The 16,048-nt window shown below is 37.2% G+C and overlaps 1 protein-coding gene across 12 annotated transcripts in view; it reads left to right on the forward strand.

Moving 5' to 3' along the window:
• CAPRIN1 (cell cycle associated protein 1) overlaps positions 1-16,048 on the forward strand; it is a 36,935-nt gene that overhangs the window by 1,587 nt on the left and 19,300 nt on the right. For all 12 annotated transcript variants that reach the window (XR_012333505.1, XR_012333506.1, XR_012333504.1 and 9 more), the window contains exons 3-6: positions 11,298-11,360; positions 11,474-11,560; positions 13,886-14,124; positions 14,217-14,299. Coding sequence is in view for 3 of the 12 variants with exons in the window: in XM_019948137.3 (XP_019803696.1) it covers positions 11,298-11,360; positions 11,474-11,560; positions 13,886-14,124; positions 14,217-14,299 (472 nt within the window). In the remaining 9 variants the exon portion in view is untranslated. The remainder of the gene's footprint in view (positions 1-11,297; positions 11,361-11,473; positions 11,561-13,885; positions 14,125-14,216; positions 14,300-16,048) is intronic.

Raw genomic sequence — 16,048 nt, forward strand, 5'->3', positions numbered from 1 at the left:
CGCGAGCCTCACGCTCCACTCGATCCCGGGAAGATTTTTTGCAGCGGCTTTTTGTCCCTCTGGGACACTATAAAGAGAGATGGGAGGGAGGCTGTACCGATCGGGACTCGGGGGAGGGGGGGTGGGTCCGGGTTAGACGGAGGGGCTCGCTGGGTCTCTGGGCACATGGAGAGCGCGTCTAACATGGCGGCGGCTGCGGGGAGAGGGAAGAGCTTTACAGGAGCTGCATTGTGAGCACAAAGCGAAAGCAGAGGGGGAGGGCAGAGACCAGGCAGCGGCCCCAACTGGCCTCCCTCAATCCCCCACCAAAAAGAAAAATCGAGCCACACCCACAATTTTTTGGATTCAGTGTTCAGCCAGTCTAGGTCACACAGTGAGGTTTGTCTTCAAGTTGGCCTTTTGTTTTATGCTTTCAGCGCAGGACTGTGCCAGCTCAGTTTAGAGGGACACGTGTGTGTGTGTGTGTGTGTGTGTGTGTGTGTGTGTGTGTGTGTGTCCTTCACTAAGGTTGGAGGTGGAAAGGGAAAACGAATCAGTAGTACAAAAATGGGGTAATTACATCTGTGACTATTAGGCAAACTTTTGCATTTTACCTTAAGAAAATAACTTTCATTTAATAGGTTCTGCTTGTCTGCCTCTAGTAAAACATTTATTACAGCATCTTGAATTTTGAAGAAGTCATTTTAAAATGTTTAATTAGCCAGACACCTAATAGTGTTACTTAAGATGTTGAGATCGTAACTACTTGGCTAAAATTTGGGCTCTGGGAAATAACTTGAAGAACACTGGTGATATTTAGGCCTTAATTATTTTAATTGCGTGTTTAATGATTCATTTTACATTTTGGGGGGAGTTTTAAAACATTTTTAGAGTTTTAAAATTCTGTCTTTTGTGTGGTTTATTGTAAATGATTTAAATAGTAGATTTATCAGTATTAACAAAGCAACAAAAGCATTTTAATTGTTAAGGAGCTGCATTCAAATGTGTAATAGGAAAAGCACGCCCAAGACCAGTGTCTTCTGAGTCTGCCATCTGATTTAGTTTTTGTAATCTGTATTTGAAATTGAGACTTAGGTACCTTTTAAAAATATCTTAATGCAGCAAATAATCCTCTCAATCTGGTTGTTGCTTGAATGGTTTTTGTTTTCAGAATTCCTAAGAAATCTGTTTTCTTCTAGGGTGGGAATCAGAAGATAAATATTAATGATGTAATATTTTAAGTGTGGACATCTTAATATAGATATTTACATTTTAATGGCTGAAAAACGATTCTTGTAAGGTGTTTATAATAAAAATCAAGCACTGATTAGCAGGTACCTTAGTTGTGAGGTGGCTGTTAGATTCTAGTATGCATCTGAAAAAATTAGAAATCTAGTTTCATAAGCCCTGTGAGGCCCTGAACCATGACTGGTCATTCACATGTATAGGTTTGTATTACTGTATATTGCCTACCCCCTCCCCCCAATTATAGAGGAGAAAGTAATGTAATTATTATTGCAGAGATTATAGACTAGGCTAGTAAATACTGAAAAATTCCCTTGTAGTGATGGAGATTTAACGTACTACACAAAGTAAGAAATGAATTTCATATCTTCTGTCTTCTCAGTGTTTGGTTGCTAGATAGCGGAAATGTCAAATGACAGTTAAGTGAGGCGTTTTGATAATAGACTGAGCCACATGTTAACTAGTTGAGTTGACAGTACTGATGTTGTGACTTAATTACTATTAAAACTATAGGTTTTACTTTTTGAGAAACTCAAGGCATTTGGGTTTTCCTCTCAGCACATCTAGTTACTAGTTTAAATGGAATTTTTTCTATATCTAGATGAGTTACTGTATGAAAGGATTTAACTGTGCTTCATTTTTTAACAGTGAGCATTTCTAACACATCTAAAGTAGGATTTACTTTACAAAGTAGTTTTGAACCTTTTTAGAAATGCTTGTGGAGTAAAGGAAGAGACTATTTATAACTGGATTCCTTTTTACTTCAGTTCCTTAAGCAAGTTATATTTGAGTAGTATTTTAGTTTTGACCTTTTCATAGGAACCTTCTGGACAAAATGCCTTTTTCCAGGGATTCTAAAATCAAGTATTCTGATAAAAATTATTGCTTGATAAGTAACATCACAACGAGACATAGAGAGTTGGAATAATTTTATTGCACTTCATTGAAAAAACAAAGTTATTTGTTAATTTTTTAGTAAGTTGAGCCATTAGAGGAAAGCTAAGCATCTGTCCAGTGAGAATGCATGCTTAGCTTTGATGAAATATGATCCTATTATGTAATGCAACTAAATGGCCTGGTGGTTTTTTGAAATTTGGGCTTATAAAGACTTCATGAGTGTTTAGCATAGAGAAGAAATGCAGCTGTAATAAAAAGTCAAGTGTAAAACTCCATTCACCAATCTTTCACCTGATTAAAGGACAAGTAATAATGAATTGAGTGATTGCCTGGTTTTCTTCATCAGTTTCTTGGCATAGAACTGGGCCCTAGGCTATGCAAGATGATATTTTGAAACCAGGTCTTAATTTTAACTCAAGAGAGAGCTCATTTATATGGTAAGATGTAATCAGTTTTGATGTAGAATAGAGGACGTTTTAATAGATGACATTTAAAATTGTTGTACTCTTTTCAGATACATTAAGTTCAGACAGTGGTGACTTTGGGAGGTGAAAGATTAATCAGTGTTGTCTAACACAATGGCCTGGCAGTTTTGTAACCAATAGGTGACCAGAAGTGATAGCCAAAGTATACTGTTTTTCATACTTCCTAACGTCTTTTTGCTCTTTATATCTTTGCAGTTAACATTATTCTGAAAAAGGATGCTATCAGTGTTAGAAAGGATAACATTTCTTTCCAGAGCAATGCAGTATGCCTCTATTTAGAATTTTCAGTGCAGCTGTTGTACAGAATTCTTTTAAGTATTTTGAACAAAAGCATTCATAATTGTTTTATAAGCAAAATCTTTTCTTGGGGATAACGTCTGAAGTTTTTGTTGACAGTTAAAATCTCTGATGTGTTGGTTTCTCCATTGGTTGCATGAACTATTCCTCTGCAATGCAGAGGGCAAGATTACTATGTTTTGCCTTCACCTTGTCACAGAGAAAAAAAGTATAATGCTTAATTTGTTTCTCTCTGCCTGTCTGGGTGTGCTCTGTGAGTGTGTGACATAGAGAAGTGTTTAAAATTTGGATTTGGAAAGGAAAAGGTGTGAATTCCATCATGTGATAACATCACTACCTTTTCCTAGAATGAGAGTAGAGTCCTAAGCATGATAATGAGAATGTATTGTCTTAACCTGGCCATATTACTTTACTCTAGGATCATTCCCATGTGGCAGATATTTCTATCAGAATACATTTTGTGTGACTTAGAGATTAAGCATACAATTTGTCATAATTTTACGTAATTAATTTCTTAGTTTACATTTAGACTAGATGAGGATTAGCCTAGTACTACTTCATCTTTAAAAAAAATTAATAAATACTTACAAAAGTTTAAACTTAAACAATATGGCCTTAATTTTATTTTCATACTATTACAGAATCTAAGATATTTTAAGAGCTTAAAGCCATCTGAGAATTTATTCCAATTTATTTTACAGAAGAGGAAATTGAGATGCTCATGTAAAATGACCCAGGTTGAAATGGGTGAATTCCAAGGTCTCTTGTAATGTTTTAGAGGGATAATTAGAATTTGTAATGCTCTGCAACGTAAGTGTAATTTTTCATGTTTAAGCTGATCCTGTAGAACCAAGTAAAGCCTTTTACTTCAAATACTTTAATGTTAAGAGCTCCTCTGTTTAAAAACGCTGAAAGCAAAAGAAAAAACCTTTCAGTTTTTTCTTTGATAGACCTTTATTAACGTCTCATTGTTAAATTTGTGTTTGTAGGCTGTCTAGGTAATGGGCTCCAGCAACTAGCAGTACAGCTGAAGTCCCATTGTACCAGGTATCACTGAGACATCCCTATTGTTGTAATGAAATGAACTCTTAAAGTTTAAACTCTGAAGTTTCTCTTTGTGCTTAGGTAAGCCCCAAATGCACATTTGCCAGTCTCCTCAAATTTGGTATGTTATAGACCAGAAGATTTGGGGATAGCGTCACCAGTAGAGAAATCAGAGGTGTGTCAACCTTTACATCTTAATTCTTGTCTTGCAAGCTTCTGGATATTTTTTAATAATTGGTTTCTTTTGGGGGAGGAAATGAATAGTATGTATGCAGTAGAGACGAATGAGAGGAGTAGCAGAAGAGAATGTCAGCCAAAGTTGGAATTATAAGGTGCTTGACTTCTCATCTTTTTATTTCTCCCACTAGCTATATACCAGTGCTTTTGTTGGATAGAGCATGAGTGTAAAAACATAGATGAAAGAGACCTTATTGAGCAGAGTTCAGAATTGGTATTTCCTGGGGAAAGGGGAAGGTATGCTTCTTGACCATGCAGTCTGCTTCCTTTAACTTCTGGGCTACCCATTGTCTGTACACTTCCTTTACATTTTTATATTGCCTTATGTTCTTACCTTATGTATTTTTCTAAATAGGTGGTAAGCTCCTGGAGGGCAGAGACTATTACTAACATCACACCGTGCCTTGCATAGGGCATATGCTAAATCAGTATTTGCTAGTTTGGGTAAATCATTACATAGAAGTATTTGTAGCTTCATCAGTAAAACCGTGTTAAAATGGATTAATCCATGAGGGGGAAAATGCTTTTTGTACATTTTGTACTGTTTACTTGCACTGTTTTTTATTGAAATGGGATTTTTCCTGAAGGATTTTTTTAAGTGAGTAAAGTTGATGAGTAGGCAAATAGGTTGGTATTTGAACCATTGTAAATTATTAGAAATTTCATTGCATTCCCCTTAATACTCTTATCCACACATAGAAATAGCTGAAATATACTTTAATCATTGGGAAAAAAATCTTTGGTCTCCATTTTAAATGAATTACAGTTCACATCTTTCTACATTTATATACTCCCACCAGAGTATATAAACCAGTTGTACCAACTCATCCTAATGCGTAGTTTGGTTAAAGCAACTAATAATTCAAAAGACACTTGTTAAGATTATCTATGATCATTTGTTTTTCTCTTCTTTTTTTTTTTTTTGATCATTTGTTTTTCAAATGCACAAGCTTTATTTAGACTTTATAAGAATATAATTCAAAGTAGGTGATGCTGAAACTCTTTAAACTTTTTCATTTTCCTGCTAGGGTGCTTCCATTCATTCAGATTTAACTACATATTTACTGCCATGGACAAGGAATGAAGGTTTTTACAGAAACTTTTTTTTTTCTCTTCTCAGTTGGACAAAAATCTTGTCAAATTAAACTCCTGGTTAGTTATCTGCCTGAAAAATTATCTTACAGTGGGACCTTAGATAATATCTAGTTTAGCATCCTTTTTCTGTTCTTCAGTGTTCAGGAATCCTGCAGTCTTGACAGGTATTCATTGAGCTTCTGCATTAATCATTCTTCTAGGGCCTGGTAGAATGCTCATTTTTCAGTGAAAGTATTTCATTTTTGGACAACTTTTTAAGTTCATGATGTTAGAGTTACGTCCCTGCCACCACTGTTTAATACTTTGTTTTCTGTAACAACTCAGACTTCTGCATGTGAAGGTTTCCAGCATTTGAAGAGAGCTGTTATGAATCATCAATGGATTGTACTGTATGTTCTCTCTACCTCCCTTTATAAATTGAAGAAACTTGATTCTTACTACCTTTCCTGTCTTCTATGAATTTTACTAACAACTAAGTCTCAGTTGAATTGGTGGAAGGTGAATTGGAGGCAGGGTCAGCTGCCTACCACTGTGTGGGCAAAGTCAGAACTGATGTTTCTAGGTGAAGAACAGGAATGCAGGGATTGGGGAGTTGAAATAATGTGTAGAAGGGCCACTGAAGATTATGGGAAGATGAGAGGAAGAGAAATCTTTCTCTTTCTGTGTTTCCATTCGTCATTCTACAGGTTCTTTCAATACTACAGAAGTGATTTATTTGGCCTGGAGACGTAAAATAATTTAAGATATAGCTAGGCGTTCTTACCACTTTTGTTATTTTAGACTTCATTTTTAAGTATTCTGCCTCAGTTTGGAGATCCCCTTAATTGAGAACAAAAGTTACATAGTTTCCCAGATAGTGGAGCTAAAGATGTTGTCTCTCCTAATCTTCCTTGTTGTGACTGTTTACAGTTGTCTAGTTGAAGAATTTTTGGTTTTTTGGAGTCTGTCATCTCTTTTGCCATTTCTTTTGAACTGTTCAATTTAAAAATATTTTAAAAATTATCCATCTGTGTAATTTCTTGGTTATCACAGGCAGGAAGTCTCTGGAGAACAGCTATTTTGGATATTTATCTTATGGCACCCTCATGGCACTGTAGTGAATTTTTTTTTTTTTTTTTTTTTTTTTCCGGTACGCGGGCCTCTCAACTGTTGTGGCCTCTCCCGTTGCAGAGCACAGGCTCCGGATGCCCAGGCTCAGCGGCCGTGGCTCACAGGCCCAGCCGTTCCGCGGCATGTGGGATCTTCCCGGACCGGGGCACGAACCCGTGTCCCCTGCGTCGGCAGGCGGACTCTCAACCGCTGCGCCACCAGGGAAGCCCTGTAGTGAATTTTTAAAAAACATTTCAATAAAGTAACTTTGGTGGTGATGAAAAAACCTTTGGGAAGAATGGAGGATCTGGGTGTACTGTGATTCTGGAGAAGGAAAAGGAGGAAAACAGCAGCAGGAGGGCAGAAATGAAATGTAGCGGTGGCTGGAATACAGAGTGGGCACACATAATTTTTCTGGGATATATGACCTTAGGCAAGTTATTTAATTGCCCATTCTTTCAGTTTCCATTTAGATGAAATATGATTGATAATAGTGCCTCCCTGATACTTTAAATTTGAATGTGGTCTGTCACATAACAAACACTGTCAACTATTATAGGCAACAAAGAAACAGGAGAGTAGGACTGGACAGCACTTGTTGGGACAATTATTTCTTAGTACTACATGACTATATAGTCTTTTGACATTTACTGGGTAATGTCTGTCCCACTGCTATCCCATGGTTCTGCTTTAGAGACTCTGAATAGTCTGGAAAATGGCCTGATTTTTTATCTTGCTCATATGTGGTGCTATAAATGAATTTTTAATACATTCAGGCTGCTCAGTAGTTGAAAAAGGAACCCTAAATTGAATTTTCAGTATAGATATTTCAAGATAGAATCTAAGAGGGCAGGTTTCAGTTATATCAATATTGTGGTAGGCTTTCTGATTAAGATATCTGATGCTAGAAAAACGACTACATTCTCCTGGAAAAAAAAAACCTTAATATTCATTTTATGTGGATGATATGAGTAGAGAAAGAATTTGTCTTTACCACTTTATAAGTTAGGAACCACAAATTTGTCTTTACCACTTTATAAGTTAGGAACCATGTTCTAGCTTAGGGAAGAAAAAAAGCTGTGTTTGTCTGGAGTCCTTCACTCCTGTCTTTGCCTCTCTGTTTTTGTTGTGGTTAATGCTGGATCTGTCAGTTTGACAACCAAGTCCTTATTTATGTAGTGACTAAGTTCATACTACCAATTTTAACCCCAAATGAACAATTTTTCTACTTGTATTTAATGCATAGATCTTTATTTTGGCTGCACAGAGGTCTTTTTGCATCCTTTTTTTTTTTTTTTTTTTTTTTTTGCATCCTTTTTTGATGACAGTATTCCATGAAGATGTGTACTATGAAGCTGAGTTTCACAGAGTAGCTGCTTTCTCTGTTTATTTACCTCTTAACCTTCCAGTTATTGCTGTGTGACAGATTACTCCAACACTTACCTCATCGCATCATGAGCACAGAAGATGCCTGTCAGGGATTCAGACAGGGCATGCAGCGGGGTTGACCTGCTCTATGATGCCTGGGGCCTCAGCTGGGAAGACTCAGCCTTGTTTACTCACATGTCTGATGCCTGGGCTAGGATGACTTAACACTAGGATTGCTGACCAGAATTCTTACATGAGACCTGTCTTCATGGCTTAGCTTCCTCATAGCATGGCAGCCTCGGGGTTATTGAACTTCTTATATGTTAGCTCAGGATTCCAAACATGATTGGTTTTAGTGACCAGCAAACAGGGCAGAGATGCAGTGCTGTTAATGACTCAACCCTGGAAGTCATACGGGATTACTTCCACTGTACACTGTTGGTTGGCATCCACTCAATAAAATGGCAGAGGAATTGGATTAGTTCTTAATGGGGAAGTGCCAAGGTCACATTGTAGAACAGTACGTGGGAGCCATCTTTAGAAAATGTAATCTGCCATAGATCTCTGGGTTAGATGAATAGTAAATTTCCTATTGTGTAGAAAATTGGAGCTTTTCTGCTATAGGATATCTTGTCCTAGGATAATATAGATTCATACTCAAGGATTATTATAGGTGAAGGTCCTGACAATATCCTGAAATCTAACAATCTTAACATCTTTTATATAGCACAAGGTTTTAATTTTTTATTATATGTCTATTGCAGAATATCTAAGTGTACAAAAAAGGGAAAAAGATTCCACCTATAATTGTACCACTCAGGTACCATTCTTAACATTTAAAAAAATCTTTGTTTTTCATACGTATATGTGTGTGTGTGTATATATATATATATAGGCATTTTTCAGGAGTTTTAAGTTCTCGAGACATTAAATGACAAAGTTAAAGCTAGGTATAGGGCTTCCCTGGTGGCGCAGTGGTTAAGAATCCTCCTGCCAATGCAGGGGAGGGACATGGGTTTGAGCCCTGGTCCGGAAAGATCCCGCATGCCACAGAGTAACTAAGCCTGGGCACCACAACTACTGAGCCTGCGCTCTAGAGCCGGCGAGCCACAGCTACTGAAGCCCGTGCGCCTAGAGCCCGTGCTCTGCAACAAGAGAAGCCACCACAATGAGAAGCCCGCGCACCTCAACGAAAAGTAGCCCCCGCTTGCCACAGCTAGAGAAAGCCTGCGTGCGGCGATGAAGAAGACCCAACGCAGCCAAAAATAAATAAATAAAATATTTTGTTTGTTTGTTTTGTTTTTTTGCGGTACGCGGGCCTCTCACTGCTGTGGCCCCTCCCGTTGCGGAGCACAGGCTCCGGACGCGCAGGCCCCACGGCAGTGGCTCACGTGGGATCCTCCCGGACCGGGGCACGAACCCGCGTCCCCTGCATCGGCAGGCGGACTCCCAACCACTGCGCCACCAGGGAAGCCCAAATTTATTTTTTTAAAAAAAAATCTAGGTATATAAAACTATCCTTTGGGCTTCCCTGGTGGCGCAGTGGTTGGGAGTCCGCCTGCCGATGCAGGGGACGCGGGTTCGTGCCCCGGCGGAGCGGCGGGGCCCGTGAGCCATGGCCGCTGAGCCTGTGTGTCCCGAGCCTGTGCTCCGCAACGGGAGAGACCACAACAGTGAGAGGCCCGCGTACTGCAAAAAAAAAAAAAACCCCAAAAAAACCAAAAACAAAAAACTATCCCTTGTGGGATATGTAGGACATTCACTGTGTATTAATGTCCTGATCTAGCAACAGTTTCCTTGAAAAATGTATAATACCATAAAAAGGGAAGATAATAAATGCAAGGTATAAGCTAATAGTAGTTTTTCTTTTGCCTGGTTGCTAGAATTTAACTGTGTACTGACACTAAATTTCAGGCCCCCCTTCTGTCTGCATATCTTCTATTTGTATATTTCTAAATAGTGAAATGCAGATTATAACGCTGTTATTACATCCTAAATCATAATTAAAAGCAAATCTTAACTTGTTTTTTATTTCTTAAAGAAAAATAAGCCTACCCTTTTAAAAAAATGAATGAACCGTCTTTGTTCCATCCTCAGAGTGTTTGAGGCAGTTGAGCTTATCTTTTGCACATGGGGTTAGGCCTGTCATATCAGTGTAAAAATCTTGATTTTCATCTGGTAGACTTGAATTTTATATGTGTTTAGTTGGAAGCTTGTTGATTGTGTAAATAGTTCACCTAAATAAAATTGGATAGTTTCATCATCCTTTAATGTTTTAATGATTGTATTGATTTTATTTACCTTCCGTATAACTAAGGAATTGTGATAGGCTGTTTCATTTAGGGTAGAATGGCTATGAAAGTTGACTACTGTCTTTTCTGCCATAAAGAAAATGGATCATTTGACCTAAAACACCTTTCTAGCGTTGCTTTTAAACTTGTTTCTGTGCCTCTGAATTTTATCAGACCCTTACTTTGTATTTGGTTTCTTCATTATTTTATTATTGCTAAGGGTAAAGTATTATATATGTTTGTAATTTATTGTGATTATTTAAAATTTTATTTTATTTTATTTTTTAAAAAAATATTTATTTGGCTGCGCTGGCTCTTAGTTGTGGCATGTGAGATCTTTGTTGTTGTGTGCAGGATCTAGGTCCCTTACCAAGGATGGCACCCCGGGCCCCTGCATTGGGAGCATGGAGTCTTAACCACTGGACCACCAGGGAATTCCGCCCGTGCCCCCCCCCCCCCCGCCCCTCAATTTAGATTTCAACTTATTAAAACAATATCTGAATTTTTAACTGTGCTTCAGTACCTGAGTATCTCCGCGGGGGGTGGGCAGGGGGTGCTTATCTAATAGTAGTAGCCTAGGAAACCTCCAAAGTTTTCAACTTAGGGGTGGCGGGGAGGGAGATGACCTTGAACCAGAGGCTTAACTTCTTCCCCCACCCCCCCCGCACGTTAATGACATCTGTGAGAAAATAATAAAAGAAAAGCTGTTGACTAGTGTACTGTGCCTGTAGGTGATATGATAGCTTGAAATTATTTCAGTTCAAGGGAAATGAATGAGACATATCAAAGACAATATGCATGTGTGTTTATTCAGGAAAAATAAACTCTTTTATGTCACTTACATGAATTCTTTGGCAGGGGGAGGGAGGGACAAAAATTTAACACTTAATAAAATGTCTGATATGCTCACTTGGGTGTACCTGGGATTTTCACCAAATTGTGGCCCTCACTTATGTGGATGAGTATTATATGCCTGGGCCATCTGATGCATATCTTTTTTGAGAAACCTAAAAAATAAGCAGCGTTTTTTTCATTGGCTTATAATAACAGTATTTGGTATCATTCAGCATGGCTGGGGTATTTAAATTCATTTTTTAACTCACAATTAAAGCTATTTTATATACTAACTTAAACTGTAGTATATCTAAAAAGTATATTTATAGCAAGATTTGAGACAAACTTAGAGAATTATGTGGGTTTGTTATTTTAGCATGGTTAAGCTGGTATATACTTTCAGTATGGAATATAATTTTTTTTTCTTTTAATATAGGGCAAGCTTGATGATTATCAGGAACGAATGAACAAAGGGGAAAGGCTTAATCAAGATCAGCTGGTAAAGATGTTATATTTTTATTAAGATTTTATGCTCATTAATTTTAATAGGAAAATTAATTTTGTGTTTCTTTGTGTTTCCAGTAAAGTCGGGTTCTTTCTTTGTTATTTTAGGATGCTGTATCTAAGTACCAGGAAGTCACAAATAACTTGGAGTTTGCAAAAGAACTACAGAGGAGTTTCATGGCATTAAGCCAAGATGTAAGTAAAAAATAGCATATGTTTATGAAATATTAAAAATGAGGAGGGCAGAAAATTTTGTCTCTTCGAGTTTTAATTCTTGCATTACTGTTGATAAGCTTTCTGCAAGGGGGAGAGGATTGGATCCAGTTATATCTAAGATGCTTTCCAATTCTGTAAAGTTTAGTGTAACACCTGAAAGATGCCTTTTAAAAGGACTGAGTTTCATATATGACAGACATGTATCGTTGGTTTAAAAAATTATTTATGCAGATATAACAGCCTTCTGTATATACGGGATCTTCATCCAAGGATCAAAATCCTAGGTTGGTTGAATCTGCAGATACAGAGTGTGGACTGTAAGGGACTTGGAACATCCATGGATTTTGGTATCCACGGGGGGTGGGGCGGGGGGTGGTCCTGGAATCGATTCCCCTTGGCTACGGAGAGATAACTGTATAAACGTGATAGACATTTATCTTCCATGTATTCCTTATGCCTCATGACTATGTTACAATCCCGTTAACTATCAGAAAATAAAGAAACCTGTTGATATAATAGGTAACTACTTTCTCCATAGAGATCTTAAGGGATGCGGCCGACTAATATATTGCACTTGTATCAACTCTTGATCCAACAAAGTGGTGTGTTTTTCCCCAAACATCTTTTGATGTGACAGAAGCCTTTGGGAACAGGATAAAATTAAATATGAACAAAGTCAAATAAGTTGTTGAAAGTTGAGACCAGAAAATTGATATCCTTGTGAATTAGTGTTAGCTTATTTGGAGAAAGGCTTATAACAACGTTGAAATTTAAAGTTGTCTCTGATTTGGTGAAATGAATAAACAAAACAGTTTATTATGTGATGAGAGACAATGCAGTACAGAGATGAAGAGTTCTGATTGGAACCAAACTGCCTGATTTGAATCCTGATTCTGCCACTTTCACTTAATAGCTGTATGACTTTGAAAGAGTCTATACCTGTATAAGTCAGGGTTTTCCAGAGAAACAGAGCCAGTAGGATAGAAAGGAAAGGATGGGAGAAAAAGGGAGAGGGGAGAGGCAGTAATAGTGCCTCATTATAGGGTTGTGCTTATAACAGTAAAAAGGGCAATAATAATAGTGCCTACCTCATTATAGGGTTATGCTTATAACAGTATTTGACGTATAACTATTTCATGCACTTAATATTATTGTTATTAAATTTGATTAAAGGTGGAAAATATTGATACCCCTCAAAACAGAGTAAGGGAAATTTAATTTACACCCAAGTAGGGATTTGTTCCACTTGGCTTAGATCAGAGCCTCAGGCTTGATGAACCCTGTCCAATTTCTTGTTTCTGATTTAAAAAAAAAAATATGGGTCACAGAAGTAGAATGGCTATATACAATTTAATATAGAATCTATTTTTGAAGCTACTGTCACTATGTAAATGAAAATACTTGTATCCTCCTTTGCTTCTTTTTTTAACGCTGGTGTTTTCAGGAACTTTTCACTGGGCCTTTAACTTCATTGGCAGTCCTTTTATTTAACTCTGATCCTTTGTTGCACTTTCCACAGTTATTAAACGCTTTTTTTGTTTTGGTTCAAGAGCTTCTTTAACCTAGTTCCAGCCTACCTTTTCAAGTCTTCATAGTCTTCCCTACTTGAACTCCTCATTTCATCCAAAGTGGCTTTCTTTATTATCTTACTTTTGCTTTCTTGACTTATTTTCTCATTCCTGCCTTTCTTCCTAGAATGGAAGTGGTGGATTGTTGGGATGAGTAGTGGGTTTGACATCATCTTGTGAGTCAATAGTAGGCAATTGAAATTAGTATTTTGAACCATTTTTTCATAGAGATAGACATAGATAAGATTTTTTTTTATTGTGGCTGTTGGTTGGGTTTCTTTTCTAATTGTCTCAGAACCTTAATTAAAATTTTTAGTTTTTATACTTTTTATTATGGAAAATTTAAAAACTAAAGAAAAGACTATAATGAGCTCACATTTACCTATACCTAGCTTTTACAGTTACCATGATTTCATGGGCAATTATATTTCATCTATACACCTACTCCCTTGCTCCCTGCCTGCTAGATTATTTTGAAGCAAATCCCCAATATATTGTTTCATTGATACCATTTCCATAGTGTAATACCTTCTAGGAAAAGATGTATTTTGAATTTCCAGCAGCTACTTAAAACATTACTTATTAAATTGTTTTTAAGTTGGGAGTCATTCTTTTGTATATCAGGGTCTCATTTAACTCAGTGAATAAAATATGTCTTATTTACATTGGACCTGAAATTGATGTAAAGGAGTTTTGTAAAACTTATTTCTACGTCTATGTTTATATTCTTATGCAGATTCAGAAAACAATAAAGAAGACAGCACGTCGGGAGCAGCTTATGAGAGAAGAAGCTGAACAGAAACGTTTAAAAACTGTGCTTGAGCTGCAGTATGTTTTGGACAAATTGGGAGATGACGAAGTGAGAACTGACCTCAAGCAAGGTTTGAATGGAGTGCCAATATTGTCAGAAGAGGAACTGTCGTTGCTGGATGAGTTCTACAAGTTAGCAGACCCTGAACGGGACATGAGCTTGAGGTATAGTGGTATTTGATAATAGAAATTTCTAAATGTTGTGTTGAGTAGACAACCGAAAGGTAATTAACTAGCTGTTTTATTATTATTACAAGGTTGAATGAGCAGTATGAACATGCCTCCATTCACCTGTGGGACTTGCTGGAAGGGAAGGAAAAACCTGTATGTGGAACAACCTGTGAGTATCACTGACAACTTTTGATTTTGTGACTAAGAATCTTTAAAATTTAATGTAAGATAGATACCTAGTGGGAAGCAGCTGCATAGCACAGGGAGATCAGCTCCATGCTTTGTGACCACCTAGAGGGGTGGGATAAGGGAGGGTGGGAGAAAGAGGCAAGAGGGAGGGGATATGGGGATATATAGCTGATACACTTTGTTATACAGCAGAAACTAACACAACATTGTAAAGCAATTATACTCCAATAAAGATGTTTAAAAAAAAAAGTCAAATTCATAGAATCAAAGAAGGAAATGCTATTTTCCAGGGGCTGGGGGGAGGGGGAATGGGGACTTACTAATCACTGGGCATAAAGTTTCATTCAAGCAAGATGAATAAATTCTAGAGGTCTACTGTACAACATTGCACCTGTAGTCAACAATAATATATGGTACACTTAAATTTTGTTGAAAAAAAAATTTGTTAAAAGGTAGATCTCATGCTAAGGGTTCTTTCCACAATAAAATAAAATAAAAATAAATATTAAAGAAATTTTAGAACTGTGTAAATAACATTAATCCACTGTTTACTTTTTGGTTTATTTCCTTTTTGTATCTTTTTATTTATTTATTTTTTGCAATTTTTTTGTGTGTAAGTCAAAACACCAGCATCAACCAATCAAAAATCTATAAAGATGGGAGTCCTAAATTAACATGGTTTTGTTCATAACTTATTTTGCTTGAGGTGGACAGATTAATACCAAATTGACTTTCATTGTTTTTGGTACTAGATGGGGACTGGTTTTTCCTTACAGATGAAATTTTGTGAAAAACATTTACTGCACCCTGTACATTCTACTCATGGTCATAGCCTTAGTCTATCTTTAGTTTTTCTTAAACTTCTGCCAATTTGGGACATTCATTTTTTCCTATGTTTTTTAAAAAGCTAATATCTAGGCCAGTATTCTATATGTGAACTCCTTAACTGTAAATATGCAGTTGTATGATTTTTTTTTTTTTTTCGGTACGCGGGCCTCTCACTGCTGTGGCCTCTCCCGTTGCGGAGCACAGACTTCAGACGCGCAGGCCCAGCGGCCATGGCTCATGGGCCCAGCCGCTCCGCGGCATGTGGGATCCTCCCAGACCGGGGCACGAATCCGTGTCCCCTGCATTGGCAGGTGGACTCTCACCAGTGCGCCACCAGGGAAGCCCTGTTGATTTTTTTTTGTTTTTAAAGGATATTTTTAAGTTACACTACCTCAGTAAATTAGGAATTTTAGATTTTAACCCCTTAGTCAGGGAATAGATTCTTAGCTATTTTTAATGTCGATTTAGGGAAGTAGATTTTTGAACATATTAAGGCAAAAATATCTGTTTATACCCTGTTTTTAGCTATTTGGTTGAAAAGAGCTTATACTTTTTCTGGCAAAATTGTATGATGTAATTTGGAGTGTATTTGCTTTAAGGAGATGGGTAAATCAAATATGAGGAACCAATGCTTTTGTGTCTTTTCACGTAAGAAATCATTTTCTTGGTTTGTTAACTTGTGTTGTCTGTATTTCTTCGTTAAAAAAAAACTTTTTGGCTTCTTGATTTTAGTTCTGCTACAAATATGTACTGAATTCCCCACTTGAAGTTTGATTAGAAAGCAGTTGACGTGTATAAACTTGTTAGCTTCAAAAAGTAGCTTTAGGTCAACCCTGATAAAATTTTCATGAGCACTGTTGAGGAGTAACAAGGGTTAAAGTCTAAGCCGTAGCTTGTTTTG

This window comes from Tursiops truncatus, chromosome 8, assembly GCF_011762595.2.
Source record: "Tursiops truncatus isolate mTurTru1 chromosome 8, mTurTru1.mat.Y, whole genome shotgun sequence".
NCBI classification, from domain to species: Eukaryota; Metazoa; Chordata; class Mammalia; order Artiodactyla; family Delphinidae; genus Tursiops; species Tursiops truncatus.